At 37.5% G+C, this 26064-nt stretch overlaps 2 protein-coding genes across 4 annotated transcripts; one reads left to right on the top strand and one right to left on the bottom strand.

Moving 5' to 3' along the window:
- Positions 1-331: 331 nt before the first annotated feature.
- Positions 332-9428, top strand: LOC117988659 (uncharacterized). The gene is made up of 6 exons (XM_034975817.2): positions 332-616; positions 2032-2257; positions 2863-3096; positions 4084-4416; positions 6110-6238; positions 6533-9428. The coding sequence occupies exons 1-6, from the start codon at positions 506-508 to the stop codon at positions 7132-7134; spliced, it is 1635 nt and encodes a 544-aa protein (XP_034831708.1). The 5' UTR covers positions 332-505; the 3' UTR covers positions 7135-9428.
- Positions 9429-13988: 4560 nt separating this feature from the next.
- On the bottom strand, positions 13989-24946 carry Pex14 (peroxin 14). Of its 3 annotated transcripts, none has more exons than XM_034975826.2 (5): positions 24692-24946; positions 18643-18912; positions 17430-17644; positions 16611-16814; positions 13989-15885 (listed from the first exon to the last, which is right to left on the bottom strand). In XM_034975826.2, the coding sequence occupies exons 1-5, from the start codon at positions 24740-24742 to the stop codon at positions 15879-15881; spliced, it is 747 nt and encodes a 248-aa protein (XP_034831717.1). In that variant the 5' UTR covers positions 24743-24946; the 3' UTR covers positions 13989-15878. The 3 variants fall into 3 exon arrangements, with proteins under 3 accessions (XP_034831717.1, XP_034831719.1, XP_034831718.1); XM_034975828.2 differs by having other exon boundaries at positions 18643-18906; positions 24692-24944; XM_034975827.2 differs by lacking the exon at positions 13989-15885 and having other exon boundaries at positions 16607-16814.
- Between the last annotated feature and the right edge of the window lie 1118 nt (positions 24947-26064).

A 26064-nucleotide genomic window follows, 5' to 3' on the forward strand; every position in this document is an offset into this window, starting at 1 on the left:
AAAAAACTGCATTCAGAAGGCAAGGACTAGGTATCATGGAGGGGACCGTTACCTACTTGAAGCAAATACCGACTTATCGCTACCTATCCCACTTCGACTATCAAATTAAAGCAAGGAGGGGTCGCATAACATTATATTTTACATAGAGATAGATATTTTGCTTCAGCCTTCAGCCTTAAAAATTAAAATTAGGAGTGTGCACTGTGCTACCTTTCCATAGGGTCCAAGGTTCGTAGTGTTGCCATAATCATTAATCAAAATAATCTAAACCATAGAGAATAAACTCATACTACTTTTTTGACGCCATTACTCTAAAATCGGTGTCAAAAATTGCAAAATGGTCGTCGAACTGTAAACAGTTTTGTTGTGTTGTTAATAACTAAAATAAATAGTGGTTGTTTAGACTTTTTATTTACTACATTAGAGTTCTTCTCTATATTATCATTATAAAAATGTTTTCTTCCAATAAATTCCGTTGTTAGGCTTACGATAGATAAGATACAAGATGGAGTTTCAATTTATTATTTTTCTTGTGTTTTTTGTGCTACATTATGTTTCTGGACATTATCAGCTATGTGAAAATAATACGAAGGTAACACGCAGCTGTACGACACAGGTAAAATCGTTTTATATAATATAATTTATGAAGTCTGCGTTGCTTTAGTGAGTTGCTAAAGACAAACATAACATGTCCATTCTATTGATTTCATGTCAACCTTGAAAAACTCTGAGATGCTTATTTAATATGACAACATCTGGCCATCCTCTGGCTTTATATAACTACCTCGCTAAAAATCCCGGGTTCGATTCCAGATAGTATAAATCTAATATTGTTTCAATACTAAATAAGTAATAAAAATAATTGTTTTCTCAAGCTGTAGCATGGTCTTATCTCTACCACCGGTAAAACTACCATAAAACAATATTCCATCCCAAACTGCATTGTCATTTTTAGATAGAGGTCAAGCAAACTAGTTACTAATAGTTGTTTGTATTTAAAATGTCTATAGTTATTTCTATTTATAATTTTCCAAATGAAACCAACATTGCCTAGTTCTTCTTCCTGGGTTTTTTTTTGCACTTAAGCATAGCCGTTTGTTGTATGTGAATCTCAGAGGTTGGAATCTTAGGCTGAAATCTAGAGAACAGAGTATGAGGCAGAAAGTAATGTACATCAACCTTTAGAAAGAGATAGCAGATTTGTAGAGCATTGACTCTGTTGTTGAGACCGACAAAAGTCATATGGGTATGAGTGACAGAGACAATGCTCTACAAAGCCGAAACGTCATTCTAAAGGCTGATGTGCATTACTTTCTGCCGCGTATTGTACTTACTTTGACTTTACTCAGATGAGGTCACGCTCACTTGGTCGTGTGACCCTAGGTATATACCTACAGTGGTGCATCCCTTCGATGACTCCCACGTAAGTCTTATTAGAGGAAGAGATGTCAGAGAAGAGTTTGCACGATAGAAAGAGGTGTTTGTTAAGTTTTAGGAAGCAGTGCTGTGCAAGCTGAATTGCACTTCATTTAGTTGTAACAATAAAAGTCCAAATGTCAAATGTTTAATTCAAAATCCTAATATCCATACTAATATTATAAATGCGAAAGTGTGTCTGTCTGTCTGTCTGTCTGTCTGTCTGCTAGCTTTTCACAACCCAACAGTTTAACCGATTTTTATGAAATTTGGTACAGAGTTAGCTTACATCCCGGGGAAGGACATAGGCATCTTTTTATCCCGGAAAATTAAAGAGTTCCCACGGGATTCTTGAAAACCCTAATCCATGCGGACGAAGTCGGGGGCATCATCTAGTAATTTATAAATGTAAAAGTGTGGATGTTTAGATGTTTGTTACTCAATCACGCAAAAATGGCTGAACGGATTTGGATGAAATTTGAACGGTTGAGCCGCGAAAAGCTAGCAGACAGGCAGACACACTTTCGCATTTATAATACAATACATATTACTATGGATTCTGCGCTTAGAAGGCAAAGTTAAAACAAGATTATGTCTACATATATTTTTTTACAGATTCTTGGTGCTGGTCATTCTGATGTCAATTCATGTAAAGTTGAATATATCCCGCCAAACAGTGCTGACTGCATGGACAGCTTTGGCCCAATGTCCTCTAACTCTCACATCGGTGGGGTCAAGCTGAAGCCCTACATACTGCCGGTAGAGCATAACGACTATAGGTCTATCTACTCCGTCAATTATACAGTACTGAACATCACGTTTAGCAATATAAAATGGAAAAGTAAGTAATACTTATTATCATCATCATCATCATGATCAACCCATCGCCAGCTCACTACAGAGCACGGGTCTCCTCTCAGAGTGAGAAGGGTTTTTGCATAGTGCAGATTGGCAGACTTTACACATCTTTGAGAACATTATGGAGAACTTTCAGGCATGCAGGTTTCCTCACGATGTTTTCCTTCACCGTTAAAGCAAGTGATATTCTACCTACATTTAAATATTGTCTGTTATATCACAAATATTGCAGTTGACAGAATTAACTTTTTTCATCAAAAATGCGAATTTCTTCCAATGATTATACCCAGTATGCATGCTAAGAGTTAAAATCAATATCTAAATATATAAAAGGTAAAGGTGACTGACTGACTGACTGACTGACTGATCTATCAACACATAGCTCAAACTACTGGACGAATCTGGCTGAAATTTGGCATGCAGATAGCTATTATGACGTAGGCATCCGCTAAGAAAGGATTTTTGACACTTCAACCCCTAAAGGGGTGAAATAGGGGTTTGAAATTTGTGTAGTCCACGTGGACGAAGTCGCGAGCATAAGCTAGTTATGATTATGATTTAATTTATGATAATAACAATTATTTCCAGCCATGAAATTCCGTTTCCAAAACCACAAGAATGTGGAGAGCCACTGCAGGAACATCGTGATATCCAACAAGGTGACCATCAACGACCAGTCAGTTCTGTACTATGACTGCTACTGGTCCCTCACAGATGGAAACTACAATGGGCAGAGCCATATACTGGACTTTGAGGCATCTGATGATTATGTTGTCAACCGGGGGCAGTATTACTTCAATATACCTACCGCAGAGATGCTGAGTGAGTTTTTATCACTACAACTTCGTCCGCGTGGCTTTACGTTTTTCAAAATCCCTCAGGAACTCTTTGATTTTCCGGGATAAAAAGTACCATATGCGTTAATCCAGAGTACAATCTATCTCCATTCCAAATTTCCTCCAGCCAAATCCGTCCAGTAGTTTTTGCGTGATTGAGTAACAAACATCCAAACATCCACACTTTCATATTTATCACATTATTAGGATTAGGATCACACTAATTATTATGTAGGTGAACGTGTGTGTGTGTATGTGTATATGTTTGTTACTCTTTTACATACACATAGGCTATTATCCTGGAAAATCAATAAGTTCCCACAGGATTTTTAAAGAACCTATATTGACGCGAACAAAGTCGCGGGAAGCGGCTAGTAAAAAATTTAAGTCCACTGTCTGTTTACACAGAACCATCAGTGCATGAGTCCGACTCGTATTTGGCTGGCTTTAGACGGTATAATTAGAACGCTAGCAAGAACTTAGCGCTATTACTATACTACCTAAACACAATAATTATTTGCCTTATACCTTGTAGTTTTAGTGATTTAGTATTTTTCAAACCTGCAATGTATAGTGCGCAAAACTCGGGGTCAATGCCCCACCTACGCGGCATTGACTCCGCGGCGCCTAACTACGCAACGTTCGTTGACCTCTAGCGGCAGCCAGACGTTTTATTCGCAATACATTGTGCACTTTTAATAAACTTAGGTTTTTTCTATTTATTTTTTCGCTTTTTTTGTGGTATCGTATCAGTAATCATCAGTACTATCAACTGTCTTCGTTTTTGCTAGCGTTCTACTTACACCATATATATTACTAGCTGATGCAATTGCAGACCCATGCAAAAAATCACGTCTATTCGTTGCTCCGTTGCGACGTAATTGAAGGACAAACTAATAAACCAACAAACAAACACACTTATAACACACATTTATAATATGGGTAGTGATAAAGTTTTCTAACATTGTTATAGGTCCAACAATAACCGAGAAGGATTGGAAACCGTTTGTATACATAGAAAATTTGACAAACTCAATGAAACTACACATAATGCCCCCGCCGGCCCAGCTCAGGATCACGGCTTACCAGATAAGCATCATGAAAGAGTGCGACAAGGGCACCCAGTGTAATGAAACTGTCAAACACACCACTGTCAAAATGAGTAATGACTCCCAAGAAGTGACATATGACTACAGTTGGCCAATCAAAGCCGGGTCGTACTATTTCGTTGTGACCCCAATGCATGATAAGTGTCAAAGTGGGGAAGTCAAGTGTCAGTTTGTGAAAAGCCCCAAAATTGTCATCAGTAAGTGTCAATTAAAATTAAATTTATTGGATAATGGCACCGATTCTAAGCACAACCTAATTTTAGAGTATTCGCACCCTCTTCTTACTATTGTAATATGAAAAGGACAGAAGCAGTTTGACATTTCTAAATTTAATTTTTAGATGGTAAAACCCGTGATTTTAGCACGCACTCGCGAACCTACTGTTTAAATTTGTATTGTGCACTAAAATTTAGACTCTTTAAATGTGAAAGTCATGTTCCGTTCCTTTTTTAGCATTACTAAAAAGAAAAGGATGCAGATACTCTAAATTTAGTTTAGAGAGAGACTAGAGAATCGGGGCCATTATTACATATTACATATTAAATTACATATAAGGAACACAAAAAATACTTATAATACAGATAAAAAACAAGTAACAACAATTAAGTAGACCTAGGTCTAGTAGACGTATGAATGGGCAACCCCTGCACTAGTAAACACTGTATTACAGTGGGTTGCCTTCTCCATTTCTAAAAACTTGAATAAATGTTATTACAATTTTGTGCGCTAAGGTCGGACATGTTATACCTGTGTCTATTACAAGTGATAGATGATTATTTAATAATTAACCGCATTACTCAGAGTCGCTAATCGTTACTTAAGATTGAGTTAAAACAAGACAGATTTATGTGAGAGATGTAACTCTGTCTCGTTTTAACTAAACTTAAGTAACGATTAAGCGACTCTGAGTACGGCTGTTAGTCATTTAAGTAAAGTAAAGAAAAATGCACAGAAGCAAAGCTTCTACACATTTTTCGGTGCAAGAATTTTGACTGATCTGGTCTGGTCTGGTCCAGTCCAGTCAATCTATACTAATAAATTAAATTGAAGTGTCTGTCTGTAATTTCGAAATAACTACCTCATATTAAGTTCATATGGTTATTTGAACTGTACCATAACTGAATCACACGTTTTTAAAATTTTTGTCTGTCTGTTTGAATGGGCTAATCTTCGGAACGGCTGAACCTATTTTGAAGGGACTTTCACTGAGAAGTAGAGGATTATATAAGGAGTAACATAAGCTACTTTTTAACCTACTTTTAAAAAGGAGGAGTTGTGTTTTATGTACACCGAAATCTCCGAGATATCTGAACCGCGGGGTGATTACGTAAAACGTTGCAGTAGCGACAGCAACGCGACAGCAGTAGCAATGTGACAGTACATTTGCTGTCTCTCTTCTTCTTATTTTGCTTTGTGGCTATTGCTGTCTTTCTCTAGCCGGACGTTTGACAGCAATGATCGCGAGATTTACGCCTGCCGCGAGATACGTAGTCACCCCGCCGAATTTCTATTGAGATTGCTTTCTTGAGTGTGTTTCGAAGAAATTAACTGTACAATGGTACTGATTCTGAGCACAACCTAATTTTAGAGTATTTGCATCCTCTTCTTACTAATGTAATATGAAAAGGACAGACGCAGTTTGGCAGTTATAAATTTAATCTTTAGAGGGTAAAACCCGTGGTATTAGCGCACAGTCGCGAGCCTACTGTTTAAATTTGTAGCGTACACTAAAATTTAGAGTCTTTAAATGTAAAGTTCATGTTCTGTCCCTTTTTAGCATTGTTAAAAAGAAAAGGATGCAGATACTCTAAATTAAGTTTAGAGAAAGACAACGGAATCGGTGCCAGTGACGTTTTTTCTACATGAACAATTTTTCTATTTGTATTCCAGGTGTGCAAGCCCACCAGACCCTGAACATCTGTATCGCCAGCATCACTGCGCTGGTGGTGGCTACTCTGTTCGCCTACTACATCGTGCTGCGCGTAATACGACGCTACTGGTGCAAGGAATATGGACAAGGTAACAATAACCGCATATCTTTTTTAGGGTTCTGTACCTCAAAAGGAACAAAAGAACCCTTATAGGATCCCTTTGTTGTCTAAACAGACAAGTCCGTCTGTTAACGGTGAAGGAAAACATCGTGAGGAAACCTGCATGCCAGAAAGTTCTCTATAATATTCTCAAAGGTGTGTGAAGTCTGCCAGTCCACACTTGGCTCACTCAATCACTCTGAGAGGAGACTCATGCTCTGTAGTGAGCCGGCGATGGATTGATCATGATGATCTAATTATTTTTTGATCTTTTTGTTTTCAGAAATCCCTCCACCAACCAAAGTGCTAGTGATATATTCACCGGCGAACCGTTTACACGCGGAATGCGTGGCCTCGTTCGTGACCTACCTCCGTAGCGAATACGGTCTAGACGTTATGTACGACGGCGATATCTCTCTAACGAGCCACGAAGACCCGTACTACTGGGCTGAGGACGCAATAAAACTAGCTTCACATATCATGTACATAGTCGGCCCTGCAGAAAACGCTAATCTATACAACAATATATACGACAAACCTATCAACGCACACACAAACGTCGATATCCTACTCCTATCATTACTAAAAGCGGTCCGAGCTTCAAGATGCCAGAAGGACATAATGAACGTATTCTTCGAACACTCAAACGGCTCAGTACCGATCGAAACTAAACATGACAAAGTCTTTTTCCTACTCAAAGATTGGCAGAAACTCATCGCCCATCTATCAAAGAATTTGCTGCCGAAGAAACAGATCATGAGAACGGAAAAAGGCAAATGCTTTCTTGAAGATTTGTCGAGGGCCAAGAAATTGTTGAATGGTAGGAACGATGACGTCATAGTACGATGTGAGAAGGGATTTGTTGAGAAGAAAGTGCTCCTGTAAATGTTGGCTCAACATTGGTTCAAGTGTCATAAGTGTTTTACTGGCCAAATGTTGGTTCAAGTGTCATAACCAGTATTTTATTGGCTAAATATTGGTTCAAGACACAACAAAGCTCGCTTCATATATCATGTACATAGTCGGCCCTGCAGAAAACGCTAATCTACAACAATATATACGACAAACCTATCAACGCACACACAAACGTCGATATCCTACTCCTATCATTACTAAAAGCGGTCCAAGCTTCAAGATGCCAGAAGGACATAATGAACGTATTATTCGAACATTCAAATGGCTCAGTACCGATCGAAACTAAACACGACAAAGTCTTTTTCCTACTCAAAGATTGGCAGAAACTCATCGCCCATCTATCAAAGAATTTGCTGCCGAAGAAACAGGTCATGGGAACGGAAAAAGGCTTTCTTGAAGATTTGTCGAGGGCCAAGAAATTGTTGAATGGTAGGAACGATGACGTCATAGTACGATGTGAGAAGGGATTTGTTGAGAAGAAAGTGCTCCTGTAAATGTTGGTTCAAGTGTCATAACCAGTATTTTATTGGACAAATATTGGTTCAAGTGTCATGACCAGTAATTTATTGGCCAAAGTGGTATTGGTGATTAGAAATCTTCACAATTTCACACAGTTTACATCATTGGCTTTGTTGATAACTCCAATCTATGTAACAAACCTATCAATGCACACAATAATGTTGACTTTCTGCCAAATGTTTTCTCGAAAATTTATCGAGGGCCAAGAAATTTTTGAAGAGAAGAAAATAATTATGATGCTGTCATAGTTCGGTGTGAGAAAGGCTTCGTTGAGAAGAAAGTACCTCCTGTAAATGTTGATTCAAATGTTATGGGTAGGTAAAGTTTGACCAAATATAGGTCCAAGTGTCATGACCATTTAATTGGTCATTTTGATATTAGGAATCGCTGCTTTTGTGGATGACAGCGCTTCTGCTAAAGAAGCAAGCTGCATTTTACAATCTTTTGTGACTGTGATCTTAAACAGCTCCAAAGAAAGCATTGGGCCAGTATGAACACTGGCCCAATGCTTTCAGCCAATGTGTGAATCCTTGCTTGCAAAGATTCAAGATGTTTGTACTTTGTATAAAAACCACACAATTCGGAAAAGCGCTGGTCGCATACAGAAAATATTCGGGAAGTGGACAGTGGCCTTTTATAAATTAGCTGAATGTGTTGGGCCAATGTGTCCTAGGATATTTAGATGTTTGAAAATCAACATGGTCACATCATAGTCAACTTAGATCAAATCTTTTCCCAGTGTTTTTTTTGTGAACTATTAAATATATTTCTTTATTTTTGCTAATAAAGGTAAACAGGCACATTAGTATAGTAAAAAAAACGCGAAAAATAAATTTAAAAAAAACCTATTTTTTGTAAAATTTCACGATATATTGCAAATTAAAACATCTGACTGACGATAGAGGTCAACGAACGTTGCATAAGTAGGCCATTCGGAGTCAATGCCGCGTTGTAGGTGGGGCATTGGCCCGAGTTTTGCACGCTATACATTGCGGGTTTGAAAAATAGTAAATAACTAAAACTACAAAATGAGACAAATGGTTATAGGTATTGGATTCTGTTTAGATAGTATAACAATAACGCTAAGTTTTTGCTAGCGTTCTGGTTACACCCGGTATATAGAAACATTACAATGGTACTGATTCTGAGCACAACAAAATTTTAGAGTATTCGCATCCTCTTCGTACTACCGCAATATGAAAAGGACAGATATAGTTTGACAGTTTTAAATTTAATTTAGAGCTGTCAATCCTAGTGACTTTAGCTGCCAGCCTATTGTTTAAATTTGTTGCGTGCACTAAAATTTAGTCTTTAAATGTAAAGTTCATGTTTCGTCCTTTTTTAGCAATATTATAGAGAAAAAGATGCAGATAATCTAAATTTTGTTTAGAGAAAGACAACAGAATCAGCGCCAATATTATCTTTGATTTAAAACTATTTTGGTTCATGGCCGCAAAGCGGGTAAATTATGGCCGATTACCTTTATTGTGAACTATTTTATCGTCGTCAACTGATGGACGTCCACTGCTGGGCATAGTGGGCAATTCCACACGCCGCCGCCATTCAGCGGTTTCCCGCGGCTTGTTTGATGTTATTTATACCTATTTATAGTATATTTGTTAAAGACGATGCGTCTAGTTCAGTGAAATACTCGTAAAACGTGTTAAATGTAACTAAAAAGTGAGTGAAACTAAAGTGACTAGAACTACAGTGTCGAGAATATCTAACTTAAAAAAAAACCACTTGATATACCTATAAGTCCTGCAAATAGCTATTGCGCTAGAACCATGTCTTGAAAACGACACCCATGTAAATTTTTTGTAAAAAAATCCTTGTCCGCCATCTTGTATTTGAAAATAAATGTCATCCCGGAAAAGTGCACATTCAGTTAACACTTGTTACACACGCAATATGTAGGTGTGACTCAAAGGGTCAACTAAACAAGTTAACAGTTGTCCCATTGAGTAACAGTGTGACTTAACGGGACAACTATTTTTAAAAATTCCCGTTGAGTAACAGTGTTGCACGCGGGGGTGTGACTCAACGGGAATAACCCTTATTAACATCGAAATGACGTCATTTTGACGTCAGCCGAAATAAAAATATACCATCAGTTCGAAACTTCAGTCTAGTGCTGACGTCACTAAAATGGCGGCCACGTGCATTAGCAATTTGCGGGACATATCTATGTATATAATATATTGTAAGATGTTGTCTACTTTTATTGATATTAAAGTATTCTCTGTAACACTTGGATACTCTTTTGGTGGGTGTTTATATTTTTCTATAATGCATATTATTACACAGAATGCTTCAATATTAGAACGCGATATTAATCATATTATTGTATGTACTTGTTATTGTACAGTCTATTTTTTAGGAGGTAGCTTAATTTTTTCATCTTCAAAAAGTTTTCTGCCCACTTATTGCTGAATTTTTTGGAGGTTTTATTTTATTATTTTATCCAAAATCCAAAAAAAAAATAATTACACATGTCTTGCGCCGCCTAAAACTGGTGGCTCTCTTCATCATCTCTTAAAAAATAGGCTTTTGTATAATATTTTTATGGTTATATGTATATCGTTGTAATAATTCTACCCAGTTATATATTAGCTAAGTTTTCATATTGATATGCCAACCCACTTATGAGTAATGGTTGATATAATTTATTATTAGTTGTACATTTGTTTTAATTTGACAGGTCTTTATAGTAGTGCTATCCTTTTCACAGTGATCCATTAGGAAAAGAAAAGCACCACTGAGGAATGAATTGAAATATAGGCAGCTATCGTTTTAATATTCTATTTGTAATATTAAATGCATAATGAAAATATATAGGATAAATATATTTACACACAATTTTTTTTATTATCTTACATATAAGATTTATTATCGATTAAAACATTATCAATAATTATTTTGATATGTAAAAAACATTAATTAATATTTCATTTTAATATGTTAGCTGAACTGATTTGATAAGTAATTATTACGTCATATATATAGTGCATATTTTTTAGTTTTTGTATATTTTTAAAATTTAAACACAACAGTGGAGTGGTGTATTAATATGCTGTAACGTACTACTTATATTAATAACCGCCGTACTCAGAGTCGCTAATCGTTATACATAAGATTGCGTTAAAACGAGACAGATTTATGTGAGAGATATTATAGCTCTGTCTCGTTTTAACTAAACTTAAGTAACGATTTATCGACTCTGAGTACGGCTGTAAGAGGCTAAGACTTAAGTTGGCCACACCACTCAAAAATCACAAAAACTTTAATCCATGGTTTAAACAGCATAAGTTACGTCAGTTTAAACCACGTCTAGTTTTTTTATTGGTAACTAGCTGATGCCCGCGACTTCGTCCGCGTGGATTTACATTTTTCAAATTCCCGCGGGAACTCTTTGATTTTCCGGGATAAAAAGTAGCCTATGTGTCAATCCAGGGTATAATCTATCTTGATTCCAAATTTCATCCAAATCCGTTCAGCCATTTTTGCGTGATTGAGTAACAAACATCCAAACATCCACACTTTCACATTTATAATATTAGTAGGATAGACCGAAAGTGTTTGTTGGACTATTGGTTTTTCAGTTTAACTATTTTTTTTAATTCTAAATTTTTACCGAGGGTAGTTTAACCATTTGGACTGTACGATTTTATCAGTGGTGTGTCTAAAACCATTAATAATAATTATATTATTCTGTTGTCTTATGGGTAAGGAAATTTTCGAGCAAATCTTTGAGCCTGGTGCTTTTTACGTTATTTCGAAAGTTTGTGCCCTATTCTATATTAGAGAACAAAATACAATAGTCCAAAGCGTTATAGCCCACGCGAATAGTCCAGTAGTTTAAACTCTTATAGAAAGCCGAAACCTTACAGTCCATTTAGGCTTTTAAGAAAAAAAATATATAAACGCATATCTTAAAAAATGTGATCCTGTTATAGCCTATGGCTTTTCTTTGTAATATTCTCCTTTATATTATTAAAAAAAATTGCAAAATAAAATTTAACGCAATAGTTTTAATTATTAATGTAAATTAATTGTGCGTAGATTTAATTTCATTTAAAATTCGTCTAATTTAGTGCCATAGGATCATTCAGTTTGGTGTATTCTCATTCATACATTTTTTATATGAAATTAATATTGTTATGCCGCTTCATTGGAATATTCATTAAAAAACTTTTTATTTCAAAGTGAAGATGAAGTACGCGACAGGTCAAGATGGCAATCGGGGAGGGAATCCCCCGCGCTAACCCGGTGTGGGTTACCTGTGGGTATGCGCCCCCCCCCCCCCCCCCCGTCTCATACTCCGATTGCCTGTCGCGGACTATACCTAACCTATTTTCAGTATAACCTGTTTTATGCAGTTAAAACTAGTTCTGACTAGTAAAACTAGAAGTAAAAAAACTAGTAAGCCTTTGTTATTACTAGTAAAACTACAATTTCGTTATAAATTCAAGTTACTAAAATCAAGCACTTATCTTTTCTATATAAAACTTCAGTCATATCTATGTCTATGTCGACTGACTGATTGCCGATGGCTTTTTAAATGGCTACGTCAGAGCTCCGTCGTCCCTTCATTCAGCTTCACTTACTCGACCTGCGTATAAAAAACCGGCCAAGTGCGAGTCAGGCTCGCGCAATGAGGGTTCCGTACTACAGTCGTATTTTTTCGACATTTTGCACGATAATTCAAAAACTGATGCATAAAAATAAATAAAAATCTGTTTTAGAATGTACAGGTGAAGACCTTTTATATGATACCCCACTTGATATAGTTATCTCACTTCAAAAGTTGAAAATACTAGTTATTAGTTCATGACCATAATTTAATTTTTTTTGTATGATGTAAGCCTAAACTCACGGTTTTCAGATTTTTCCCATAATGTCAGCTATAAGACCTACCTACCTGCCAAATTTCATGATTCTAGGTCAACGGGAAGTACCCTGTAGGTTTCTTGACAGACCGACAGACAGACAGACAGACAACAAAGTCATCCTATAAGGGTTCCGTTTTTCCTTTTGAGGTACGGAACCCTAAAAAGCATAGATGTCACGAAAAAAGAGCAGTGGGTGAATTATTTATAATGAATACTCAAATGATGCGGCAATGTAATTATTTATCGATGTCCGTAAGTAACTTCCTTACATGTACCTTCAACCTTTGATATATTTATCGTTGATCTCATTTCCAGTAGGGTTAGTATGAGATCTTACATTTCGCAAGCGTTGATAGAATTCGAACGTCGAAACACAATAACATAATCCACCTAAAGTTTTTTAAGTCACGCATTATTTTGGTAGTGTCATCTCGACTAACTGAAGTCTGTGGTGCTACGGGCCTAGAGGCCGCGCCTGTCCTTACAGGTGTCTTGGGCTACGTGTATATCCATTTTCACTCTAGATTTCAGTACCACTAATTTTTAATTCGCAAGGTTTTCGCTTTGAGCGCTGGTTGTAGACGCGTGGACAAACTTGACCTTTAAGGATATCTTACGTTCTCCTCCATACAAACGTGATCTATGTAATCTATTTTACTGTTATTCTAGACCTAAAACTAAGCCAGAAATTGATTAAGCTCTTTATCGTTTTTGCAAAATAGCACTATTTTAGGCTTCACCACTAACGAGTTATCGCTTCGATGAAGCGGGATCTTATAACAAGGCAATTAAAGTCCTTTTTACTTTGACGCTGAAGTGTTTCGACGCTCGAATTCTACCAACGTTGGCGAAATGTAAAAGCAACGTACCTACTAACCGTACAGAACTGTTGGAGTGAAAGCATGTTCTATCGTTATACAGGACTTTAAGCTCAATATATTATACTTTGTGATGTATTTTTGTAAATAAATCTCATAAAATTGAATATTTTTGTTTCATTGTTACAGCTCTTACCCAAAGAAAGGGAAAAGTCCAATTTGTTCCATAGACTTTGACGTCGTCGGACGAAAGGCGCCGATTCTGTTGTCTTTCTCTGAACTGAGTATCTTTTGTTTTCTGATTAATATTTCTTAAAAAAAGTCAGAACATCAATTTTACATTTAAATACATAGTCCTTAGAGCACGCTACAAAAAAAAAAATTTAGACTAACAGCCGCACTCAGAGTCGCTAATAAAAAAGACAGATTTATGTGAGAGATATAGCTCTCTCTCGTTTTAACTACTTAAACTTAAGTAACGATTAAGCGACTCTGAGTGCGGCAGTAAAGTCACGTGGTTTGACAGCTTAATTAAGGACGAAAGAAACCTATCTCTATAATATAATAATATTGCTAGAAAGCAAGTAAAACCAAATTTAATTTGTTATCATTGGTTTATTTATCACCCACAGTTAATTCAAAATACAATAGGTACATACAATTTTTGGAATGTTGTATAGCATACAACCTTTTTGAATTTAAAATTAGGTACTTCATTAGATTAGGCAAGTTGTACCCGGACTGACTGGAGTAGGCGGCAGAAAGTAATGTACATCGGCCTTTAGAATGACACTTCGGCTTTGTAGAGCGTTGTCTCTGTCAATCGTACCTATACCTATATTTTTTTAAATAGACATAAAGATCGATCGATGTACATTACTTTCAGCCGCGTAATGTACACTGATCATCATTATCGTCTTTGGATGACCAGCTCAGCATTCCGACTATCCATACTAATATTATAAATGCGAAAGTGTGTCTGTCTGTCTGTCTGCTAGCCTTTCACAGCCCATCCGTTCAACCGATTTTGATGAAATTTGGTACAACGATAGCTTGCATCCCGGGGTCTCGACATAGGCTACTTTTATCCTGGAAAATCAAAGAGTTCCCACGGGATTTTTAAAACCCTAAATCCACGCGGACGATGTCGCGGGCATCATCTAGTATACTATATTTTAGATCAGTTCGTCAGTCCGGGTACAACTTATATTTTTACATTACTCTATTTACATTGCACTCTTAATAATATTAAAATTATATTAACAAAGAAATCCATTAATTTTAACGTAATGTATAAGGGGAAGCATGGATAAGAAGACTTAGGCGAAAGGCAAAATGTATGAAAAAAAATAATTTGCAAATCGGTCCAGAAACCTGGAAAAAATCGATGTACATTAAAAAAAAGTCGAAAAAAATACCGGCCCAATTGAGAACCACCTCTTTTTTGGAAGTCGGTTAAAAAGTCTGGGCTGCCAGAGCGCAAATTTGCTGCACGCTTTTTATAAATATTAATATTTAAAATTCTATGTGCTCTGTTACCATAAAATAATACCGTAATCCCTTAGTAAAGGTCAATGCCCCGCCTACGACGCGGCATTGACCGTTTTTAATTCGCCATTTTGGTTTTTAGGGTTCCGTACCTCAAACGGAAAAAAAGAACCCTTATAGGATCACTTTGTTGTCTGTCAGTCTGTCAAGAAACCTACAGGGTACTTCCCGTTGACCTAGAATGATGAAATTTGGCAGGTAGGTAGATCTTATAGCAGACATTCGGGGAAAAATCAGAAAACCGTGAAATTGTGGTTACATCACACAAAAAAAATTAAATTGTGGTCATGAACTAATAATTAGTATTTGCAATTTTCGAAGTAAGATAGCTATATCAAGTGGGGTATCATATGAATGGTCTTCACCTGTGCATTCTAAAACCAACTTTTATTTATTTTTACGCATCATAGTTTTTGAATTATCGTGTAAAATGTTGAAAAAATACGACTGTAGTACGGAACCCTCGTTGCGCGAGCCTGACTCGCACTTGGCCGGTTTTTTTATTATTGGTTGCTTCAGCGGCAATAAAAATGAAAATTTTAACTCTCTACCTATTATGGCTCATGAGATACAGCCTGCTTAGAGACAGACGGACAGATGGACAGCGGGTATGGGTACGGAAGCCTTCGGGTACGGAAGCCTGTAAGGTGTGCAACTCTTCACTATTAAAAACATTATAAATCAATCACAAGATCGATTTTATATAAATCGATCAAAAGATCGATTTGTGTTAAATCCAATATCTATTTCTGTCTAAAAGCTGTCAAGAGTGAACTGGTTTAACTATAGGAACTCAATCAAAAGAAGGCAATCACAGCAAGTTAAAATTAACACATGATTTAATCTGCATTAACTAGTAAAGTTAAACAACCATAAAATTAATATCGTCCAATAACTAACTAACTATACACCAGTTTTTGACCCGAATCGACGCGTTTCATGTTCTGGAATCAAAAGATAAAAATATGTTAAGATTGCTCTTACTAAATAACACCATTTGGCTATTGGGGCGTACGACGACACTGTAGCCTGAGGGCCCCCTATCATAAATACGGCTAGCTACGCCCCTGATGTTCAACATAGTACACCCGCAGCCTGATATATGATGATGAGTGCAAGTCTCAGACTACCACCTACACACACGCACGCTACATACACGCCTAATAGCCGAACACCCCCACTCGCCAAGCTTAAGCACTTGCTTAGCATAAAAGTCGGCCCACGCCCGTTCGGTACCCTCATTCCGCACATTGTCTTGATTACGTGACTTTTGAGTCCACCAATCACAACAAAGCATTCTCCCCTGTCCCCCGCCAGCTCGGACCGTGATCGTGGACCAGTGGGTGTTTGAGGAAGGATCCGGACCGCGGGGCCCGCGGGGATCTGCGTGCTGTGTACGTCTGCCCCAGAAAGGGGACAAAGACCAATTAGGGACAAGGACAGGAAAGAAAGAACTTGTAGGGAGTCAAGAAGGCGCCCCGGGAAAGAGCCACCGAGCAAGTACCGAACGGGCGCCCTCCCGCGTTTCGGCCCATATAACCGCGAGGTTGGTGGGGCCATGGGAGGTGGAGGGTTGTCCCCCGCCAACATTTTACGAATTTGTTTTCATGCAAAACCTTGTATATGCGTACTCTTGGAGTTGAATTCTCTGTGGTGTAAGTATACCTACATGATCTCCAGACTGCTGTCGCTGTTCTTCGTGGCGTGTTCGCCCTCGCTGGAGTTGGAGCCGCCCGACTCGGAGCGCTGGCTGCGGCTCCGGTGAGGCTTCTTCTGTTCCGCCGCTTCGGTGGACGTCGCCTCTTCCGACTGCCGCTGCCACGCGGGTATGGAGGGCGGTTCTGTTCGCGTTTTGAGTGCGGGGAACTGGTTTCTACAAGGAAATAGAGAACCTTTTAAGTAATGTTGACAAGACCTGTCACACATTTTAAAAGTTTTTAGGCTGAATGTACCCGAAAATATCCGATAGATTTTTTTAAAACATTTGCAGTATCACAGGAGCCACCAATAGGGTCTTGGACTGTAGTAATAAAATGACGTGATTTTTTGTATACCGGTAGTTTAGCTAGAATTAATTATCAAAGAGAATAATTAAAAAATCATGATTTTTATTTATTTTTAGCATGGACGTCACGCTGTACTGGAGGTGAATAATGACGTCACAATCCATAAACGACATTTTTTTCAATTTTAAAACATAAATTAAGAGTATTTTTTCTGCAAGAAAATATTTTTTATGTCCATCTAAAAAAAAAACGTCTTCAGTCAGTCACTCAATTCGTCCTGAGAATCCTGAATAGCTTGAATCCTCAATAGCTCAACTGGTAAAGGAGTGGACTGAAAACCGAAAGGTCGACGGTTCAAACCCCGCCCGTTGCACTATTGTAGTTCCTACTCCTAGCACAAGCTTGACGATTAGTTGGAGAGGAAAGGGGAATATTAGTCATTTAACATAGCTAATATTCTTTCAAAAAAAAATGAGACTCACCTATTGAGTAATATTCCTTTGACCGACGCAATATCATCCTTCAAGTTGTCCAGCTGCGTTTTCAATGTAGTCTGTTTGACGCACGTCTGCATTTCTCCGCGTAGCGACGATATGCTTGCGTTCATAACGTCCAGGGACTTCCTCACCTCGTCCATGCATTCTAAAGAGGTTTTGCGTTTCGGAGGCTCCACGAATAGGAGCTGTCGTATGCAGTTCTGGAAAGGTAGATAATTGAGGTTTGAGACAAAGGCCCTTCTTACATTTCGATACTTACAGACGACTAGTATCCTACGTGCGTCTCGAAGATGAGTCGCTGAGGAGTATCTCACATACATTTGTATGGTGATTCGCATACTTCGCTACCGGTATCCTCGCATCTGCTACTAGTCTCGCGATACCCACCTCATCGTCGCCTGCGCGTTGCGTCTCCTACGAATCTCGGAAAAATGGCGACGGATCAGCAGTATGACATTAAAGCTCAAGAAGAATTCTTTGTTTTTAGTAGCATAATGTACGAATGTCGAGTAGCGAACATGTATTCTACTGGCATGCGACTGCAATATCGTCTCTTGCGTGTAACGCAATGTATGAAGGGCCCTATGAGGAAACCACAACCACTAATAAAAGCCACATCATCACTTTCCATTAGCTATGATTGTGGTGAAGCGTGTGCCTATAATGAATTTAAATAAAATGTTTCATTTCTTTTGATATTTTGTTGTCTTTGGAAAATATATGTATAATCCACGACAGGTCGAGACGGCAATCGGGGTATGAGGCGGGGGGATAGCCCCCACACCCGCACGTCACCTGCGTTCGCTCACACCGGGTTAGCGCGGGTGTGCGGGGCGTTCCCGCCCGGATTGCCAGGCCGATTGTCAGATGTAGTATGCAATGCCAAGCAATTTTAAATTGCAATGATCAAAAATATGACATAAATAATTTTAAACGGTTGCAGGAAGGAAACAAATGATAAAACGGTTTTCCCAAAGTTTTGCTGCGTCGTCGATCAGGGTAATTAAAAAAAAACAGGTAGCCGTGGATTTTGAAGAAGTGGTTGAATTATAAATGTTAAGGGAGAAGAAATGACTATTCAGGAAGGCACACTCTTGGTAAGGCCTAGATTAAAAATCCAAAGTGGACGAATAAATAATTTTTTGCAAACAAACTTCTAAAAGTTTTTATCAAACAAGTTGAGAAGAATTGCACTAACCTTATAAAACCAATAGCAGCCATATATGAATCCGCCGTAGACTATAAGAGGCACGATCCTCTCTCTGAACCAGGATTTCCGCGAGTGTTGGAACATCATCAGCTCGGACGTCAGAGACGGCACATCCAGCATCCCGGTACATTTCTCTATGGCTCTATGTATTTCTGCGTCGGTTAAACCCTTGCTGCGCAGGAACCGCTCCTTGCTCTCCATGGTACATCGTTGCACGTTCGGGTTTGATAGGAACTTGATGGCTGTGGTCACCTGGAACTGGCAGTTAGCTTTAAACCGCTTCTTATGACGTGTATTTTTTTTTCAACGCAAAGGGAGGAAACGTTGAACTTCTGAAGTGGCAATGGGCATGGCACACAAAAACCGATAGACGATGGGGTCCCAAGATTTTTTTTTTAAAGAATATGAAAGTTCACTGAAAGTTTAAAAGTAAGGAAATAAGCATAGAACTTAAATTTTGTTTCAACTAAGTAAGTATGAAAAGTGCTACCTAGCTACTAGAAAAATTAGATTCTGTACTTATGCATATTATCTTTTCATAAAAGGCTTATTTATTTATTTATTTATTTTATTTAAAGAATATTAGCCATTTTAAATGACTAATACTCCCCTTTCCTCTCCAACTAAGCGTCAGGCTTGTGCTAGGAGAAGGTACGACAATAGTGACCCTAATTCCCAACAAGGTGTTAGAATGACGAACTCGCATCGGAAGGTAGACTAGGTAGACCAAACGAGTCACAGGGAGCCGCTGGATTCAGGCGGTGCAAGACCGTGGCGTGTCCTAAGAAACATATTATGTCCAGCAGTGAACGTCAATCGGTTGTAACTTGATTTTATTGGGATAAAAAGTAGCCTATGTCCTCTCCCGAAATGCAAGCTATCTCTATACCAAATTTCATCAAAATCGATTAAATGGGTGGGCCGTGAATAGCTAGCAGACCGATAGAAACGCTTTCGTATTTATCTAAATATACATATAAAAGGAAAAGGCGACTGACTGCATGACTGACTGACTGACTGATCTATCAACACACAGCTCAAACTGGACGGATCGTGCTGTGGCATACAGATAGCTCTTATGACGTAGACGTCCGCTAAGAAAGGATTTTTGAAAATTCAACCCCTAATGGGGTAAAACAGGGGTTTGAAATTTGCGTAGTCCACGCGGACGAGGTCCCGAGCATAAGCTAGTAATATTATAAGTATTATACCTATGGATTATTAAGCTTTTAAGTTATGCAAACATTCTAATGTAGATATCTCAGTAATAGTTTTGGATAGCCTTGACACACTAGCAAAACTCAGTCCGGCTATCAGTTATTGATTATTTAATGTTGTGTTCATAGCTTAGTGTTGGTCAATCTAAGGTTAGTAGGTTAATTGATAATCGTTATTTGGAATGTAGGAATTATGAGGGCGTTCTTTTACGGCCCATATGTAAAATTTTGCGACATTTGAAAGCTTTTTATTAGAAAACTAGATGACGCCCGCGACTTCGTGCGCGTGGATTTAGGTTTTAAAAATCCCGTGGAAACTTTGATTTTCCGGGATAAAAAGTAGCCCATGTCCTTCACCGGGATGCAAGCTATCGCTATACCAAATTTTGACAAAATTGGTTGACCGGATGGGCCGTGAAACGCTAGCAGACAGACAGACACAGTTTCTCATTTATAATATTAGTATGGACTATAAAAACAATAATTTTAATGTTTCAATTATATTGTGCTTTTTGATCTCTATTCTAAACTAGCATATGCTCGCGACGTCGTCCGCGCGGCCCCTTAGAGCGGGGGCACACGGTGCGTTGCGGCGGCCGGTGTCGCGGCGTCGTCTTACATAGAAATATCTGTGGCATGTCACACGATGCGCTCCGGCGCCGCACCGGACTTGCAACCACCGAGACGAGGCGGGGAGGGGTGAATGCGTTGCGACGTCGAAGCGGCACCGCTCAGTTGTTTTTATTAACATACTGTACAACGCTGCGCGGCGCCACTGCGACATAACAACGTTTCGGCGCCGCACCGCTCGTGAGCCCGCTGATACGGTGAAATCTTTGCGGTGCGGCGCCGCAACGCATCGTGTGCCCCCAGTCTTAGGGGTTGAATTTTCAAAAATCCTTTTTTTAGCCTATGTCTACATGATAATAGATGACCCATCAGTTTGAGCTGTGGGTTGATAGATCAGTCACAGTCAGTCACCTCTTTTCCTTTTATATGCAAAATTTTGCGACTTTTAGAAACTTTTATTTACTTATTAAACTATAAAATATACAATAACTATGTCAAATATGTGCTTAAATTCGATTTGATTTGGTGTAAATGAAGTACCTATTAGGCTCAATTTAATTTATTTATTAATTAAGAATATTAGCCATATTAAATGACTAATATTCCCCTTTCCTCTCCAATTAAGCGTCAAGCTTGTGCTAGGAGTAGGTACGACAATAGTGCAACGGGCGGGGTTTGAACCGTCGACCTTTCGGTTTTCAGTCCACTCCTATACCGGTTGAGCTATTGGCATTAAGGCATTGGAAATACAATTTACATAAAGGGAATGGAAGCGAATTTCTAAAATATTACATAGCATATGACTTTTATGTCCACCATGTAAAACACAATTTCTTGCCCAAATGAAAAATTTGCCGGAATGCGCGGGAATTTTCTTTCTCTGTAGAAATTGGTGCTTTACACAGTGGAGATTCCATTTAAATGTAAATTAAATTAAAATAATACTTAAAATATCCTTATTTTTTTAAAGCTATTTTACCCATTCTATATTGGAATTTTGCATAATCATTAGTGTTGATAGTTGATACGCTATATTAGATTTACTAATAACAACAGAGTTCAATGACAGTAACAAGGTCATATAGATTAAGTTGGATTTACATTTTGTTAAGTAGCAAATACAGGTGAGAAGTGTAAGTGAATAGTAAATGAGAAGTAAAATCTGTGTGTAAACTGACACACTGATTTTGAGTCCATCATCAACACATTACCAGTCTACTACCTAGCACGGGACGCACGCCACTGTCATAGTTCACTACGCTGGCCAAATGTAGATCGGCAGACTTCACACACTTTTGAGAACATTATGGAGAACTCTGCATTCAGGTTTTCTCACGATGTTTTCCTTCACTGTTAAAGCAACTGATATTTAATAGCTTAAAACGTTAGAGATGTGTGCCCAGGATCGAACTCCCGCCCTTCCTTGACGTTTTAACTACTAGGCTATCACGGTTTCTAAAAATAAACTTAATACTTGAACCAAAAATATATTAACTAATCACTTGTCATCTGCACTTGCAATTTACATAGTGTAAATCAGTGGCGTGCAGGTCATAGAGGCATAAAAGCACTGCTTACCTAGTTGAAATGGCTATGTGCTCATTTTTCATGATGACCTGTCATTAAATAGGTAGTTAGCTAACTAATGCTTACCCTAGGTTCAAACCCTGTGCACGCCACTGGTGTAAATCAGTGGCTCTACCGCGGTTGTTTGACAGCTACAATGTCACGATCGCAATCATCTCTGATTGGGTAATGCTCGCTCACTATTGGCCACAATGCATTGTTGCAACAAGAATCGTACAAATTCAGCCAATCAGAACAATTGAGTTTGTAATAATGATTGATGCAGGTTTTAGACAATCGCCCTACAGGTCTTAACTACAATAAAATTAAATAATTCTATGACAACTAGCTGTCCTGGCGAACTTCGTTCTGCCTAACAGTCGATTCAAATTTTTTAATTTTTCTTTCCGTAAGAACCATCCTCGTACTTCAAGGAATATTATGAAAAAAGAATTAGCGAAATCAGTTCAGCTGTTCTCGAGATTTGCAATGACCAACACATTTAGTGATTCATTTTTATACTATAGAGATGATTACAATGACTTCTTGTACAGTCTCCTTTAACTTGAAATATATTATTTTTAGGGTTCCGTACCTCAAAAGGAAAAACGGAACCCTTATAGGATCACTTTGTTGTCTGTCTGTCTGTCTGTCTGTCAAGAAACCTACAGGGTACTTCCCGTTGACCTAGAATCATGAAATTTGGCAGGTAGGTAGATCTTATAGCTGACATTTGGGGAAAATCTGAAAACCGTGAATTTAGGGTTAGATCACACAAAAAAAATTAAATTGTGGTCATGAACTAATAATTAGTATTTTCAACTTTCGAAGTGAGTGACTATATCAAGTGGGGTATCATATGAAAGGTCTTCACCTGTACATTCTAAAACAGATTTTTATTTATTTTTATGTATCATAGTTTTTGAATTATCGTGCAAAATGTCGAAAAAATACGAGTAGTACGGAACCGTCATTGCGCGAGCCTGACTCGCACTTGGCCGGTTTTTTTTATAATGTCCTTTTAAAACTGGATTGCAGATCAAGTCTTGATTTCTTATTATCAAAATTATACAGATAAGTATGGGAGTGATAATAAATGATAAATTCTAATGAATGAGATAAGGCAAAAAGAAAATGATCAAATGAATATTTGATTACAATTTACAATAGCCACTACCACTTTTATAAGTTGCGACCATCTTGGCGCAGTGATAAGCGCTGTGGTCTTATTAGTGGGTGGTCCTGGGTTCGATTCCTGGCAGGGATTTTGAAAACCGTAAATCCACGCGGACGACGTCGCAGGCATCAGCTAGTTGCACAATAATTACAAAACATCAATATTTCTTTAAAACACTCGAGTTAACATAACCTCACTTTATGTTGTTTGTCAAGATCTCACATTCAAAATACATCTTGACAAACAAAAAAAAGTGGCCATGGTGATGAGGGCAAAAAATAATCATTTCGTCACATATTAATAAGAGCTTATTTAGCTGTCTTGCTCTAACAGTAAGAATCACAATAGGCAAAAACCAATACCACGCTATGATTGGCCATTCAAAAATAAGATTCTTGTGCAGGTATATTTGCATAACTTATGAATGTGGTAGTACTGTATTTAATATATTTTACCTGATCTAAGTAAGTCAGTATATTAATACACAAAGTACTTAATACAATTTTATTCAAGCAAAACTCTACACACCCCAGCTTTCCCAGACTTTGGGATCTGCCACAGACTAATGTACTTTTAATCTTTTAACTTTTAATCTACTAGTGGGGCCGATTCTCTTGTACACAATCTCTAAACTAAACTAAATTAACAGGTCTAAATCTAGTGCCATTCTTTTCCGCAAGCAACATTATGAAAGGGATAGCAATAGATTTAGACGTGTAATTTTAGTTTAGTTTAGAGATTGTGTACAAGAGAATTAGCCACATTATTGTACTAAATAAAATCGCTAATTAACTTAAAACTAACCCCGTAAAATACAATGAACCAAAAGCTTAATTTGCTATGATCCGCTGAAACAGGTTGAATCTGTATGCGACATGCACCGCCCGACCTCCTACTGCTAAACATGCAAGAAAAGCAGCCACCAGGCAAGCATACACACCACCACCACGCAGCACCACACAAATCCCAAACACTTGACGCACGTTTCGCCCCGCAACCGGAGCATCCTCAGGAGATGTAGACCTTACAATGCACAATTGCAAAGTGACAATCGGGACAAATGCATGTTTAGCAGTGGGCGGGCGGTGAATATTCAATCTGTTTCAGCGGATTATAGCACATTAAGCTTTTGGTTCATTGTATATCATGGATTCCCGCAATGTAACGCCTGCTTCTATAGAACATTTAAGCCAATGAAGTCTGTAAAAATATATTTAAGTACTTATTGCTAAGGAAAAAATGTAAAGATGAAAATAAAAAAGCTACTAATTATAATGTTAAAATTTTAAACAAGTAGTGAGAAATAAATGGGAGTACAAATGGAGTACAAAAGGGCTTTTGTAATAATACCTGCTTCAAGATTTTTGTCATCTACTTAATTAATATTCCAACAATGTTTATGTAAAAGAGTCCAACATTAAAGTGATGTTGTCAGGCGAATTATTCAACGGAATTACTAAGATTTAATGAAGAATGATTAAAAGGATAATAATTTAGAGATAATCACCAAATTCTCGCGGATATCTGTCCCTGAAGAAGTTAGAATTTCCGATGCCATTTCAAAAGGTGTTGTTGTTCTTGTTATTCACGGAAGCACTATCACAATTTGCACAATATTAAATTTAAAAATAAGAGGCTTCAAGGTTACGAATTAGTAAAAAATCCTATAAAAATAACAGCTCACTTTCCTAATAAATTCTAATAAAATATGAAGTGATGAATTGAAGACAAAAACTCCTTGACTCCATTTGATCATTTGACAAATTAATTCAAATTTGACAATTGAACAGTGTTCCAACCTTACGATTATGGTTTTACCATAGTTTCTGTAGGATTTCGCCTTAAATTACTCAAAAAAAAAAAATTAAAATTCCCTGAGTTAGGGCGTATGATCATTATTAACTATTATAGAACATCATATTTGGACGTTTTTTTTATTGAAAATATTACAACTAAACTTTGCACTTAACTTTTCACGTTTCGTTTTTAATATGATTCCACAACCATAAAATATCTTTAATCTAGTGATAAGAAAGCGTTTGTTCATATCTGTCAATTTCAAATACTAATATTATAAAGAGGAAAACTTTGTTTGTTTGTTTGTTTGTTTGTTTGTTTGTTTGTTTGTTTGTACTGAATAGGCTCAAAAACTACTGGACCGATTTTAAAAATTCTTTCACCATTCGAAAGCTACATTATCCACGAGTAACATAGGCTATATTTTATTTTGGAAAAAAAATAGGGTTCCGTAAGATATTTGGGTTTTTCGGACACAAGGTGTAAAAAATCAACCAGAAAAGTTACTTATTTTGCGTACGCTGCCTAAACTATAAAAGATAGAACCATAAAATGTTCTAATTAATTGTAGATCTTATAAATATCTACAAAAAAGTCCGCGACACACTATACCCATCTATGTCGAGTGAGGCACAGCAACCATTTTTTTATTTAAAAATATTGAATTTTTTTTGGACTACATTTAAACGCGTTTATTTTACTCATGCTATTAATCCTTATCAAAATAAATGATTTCATCACTAAGAACAGTTTATGGAGATAATATTTGGTCTTTGAATGATTAAAATTGGACGTTTGGTTTTGAAGTTATGGCGAAATTAAAATATTACGATTTCTGCTGCACGGCCCGTTGTATTATATAAAGAGGTAATGTCGTTAAGTTTGTTTGTAGGGGGTAATCTTTAGAACTACTGAACCGATTTTAAAAATTCTTTCACCAGTACAAAGCTACATTATTCCTGAGTGACATAGGCTATACGGGATCTTTAAAAACCTAAATCTACGCGGGCGAAGCCGCGGGGATCAGCTAGTTTCAAATATTATAATAACTCTGTCTCACACAAAAAAAAAACTTTTTCATTC

Source organism: Maniola hyperantus, chromosome 15 (assembly GCF_902806685.2).
Source record: "Maniola hyperantus chromosome 15, iAphHyp1.2, whole genome shotgun sequence".
NCBI lineage: Eukaryota > Metazoa > Arthropoda > Insecta > Lepidoptera > Nymphalidae > Maniola > Maniola hyperantus.

Excerpts from the sequence above, each read along its gene's own strand:
- LOC117988659 (XM_034975817.2), top strand. The coding sequence starts at position 506 with ATGGAGTTTCAATTTATTATTTTTCTTGTGTTTTTTGTGCTACATTAT. Across the intron at positions 617-2,031 it reads CACGCAGCTGTACGACACAG|ATTCTTGGTGCTGGTCATTC; the intron begins GTAAAATCGTTT and ends ATTTTTTTACAG. Across the intron at positions 3,097-4,083 it reads ACCTACCGCAGAGATGCTGA|GTCCAACAATAACCGAGAAG; the intron begins GTGAGTTTTTAT and ends ACATTGTTATAG.
- Pex14 (XM_034975826.2), bottom strand. The coding sequence starts at position 24,742 with ATGGCATCGGAAATTCTAACTTCTTCAGGGACAGATATCCGCGAGAAT. Across the intron at positions 18,913-24,691 it reads CAGATATCCGCGAGAATTTG|TTCCAGGTGACCACAGCCAT; the intron begins GTGATTATCTCT and ends GCTAACTGCCAG. Across the intron at positions 16,815-17,429 it reads AAAGGAATATTACTCAATAG|AAACCAGTTCCCCGCACTCA; the intron begins GTGAGTCTCATT and ends ATTTCCTTGTAG.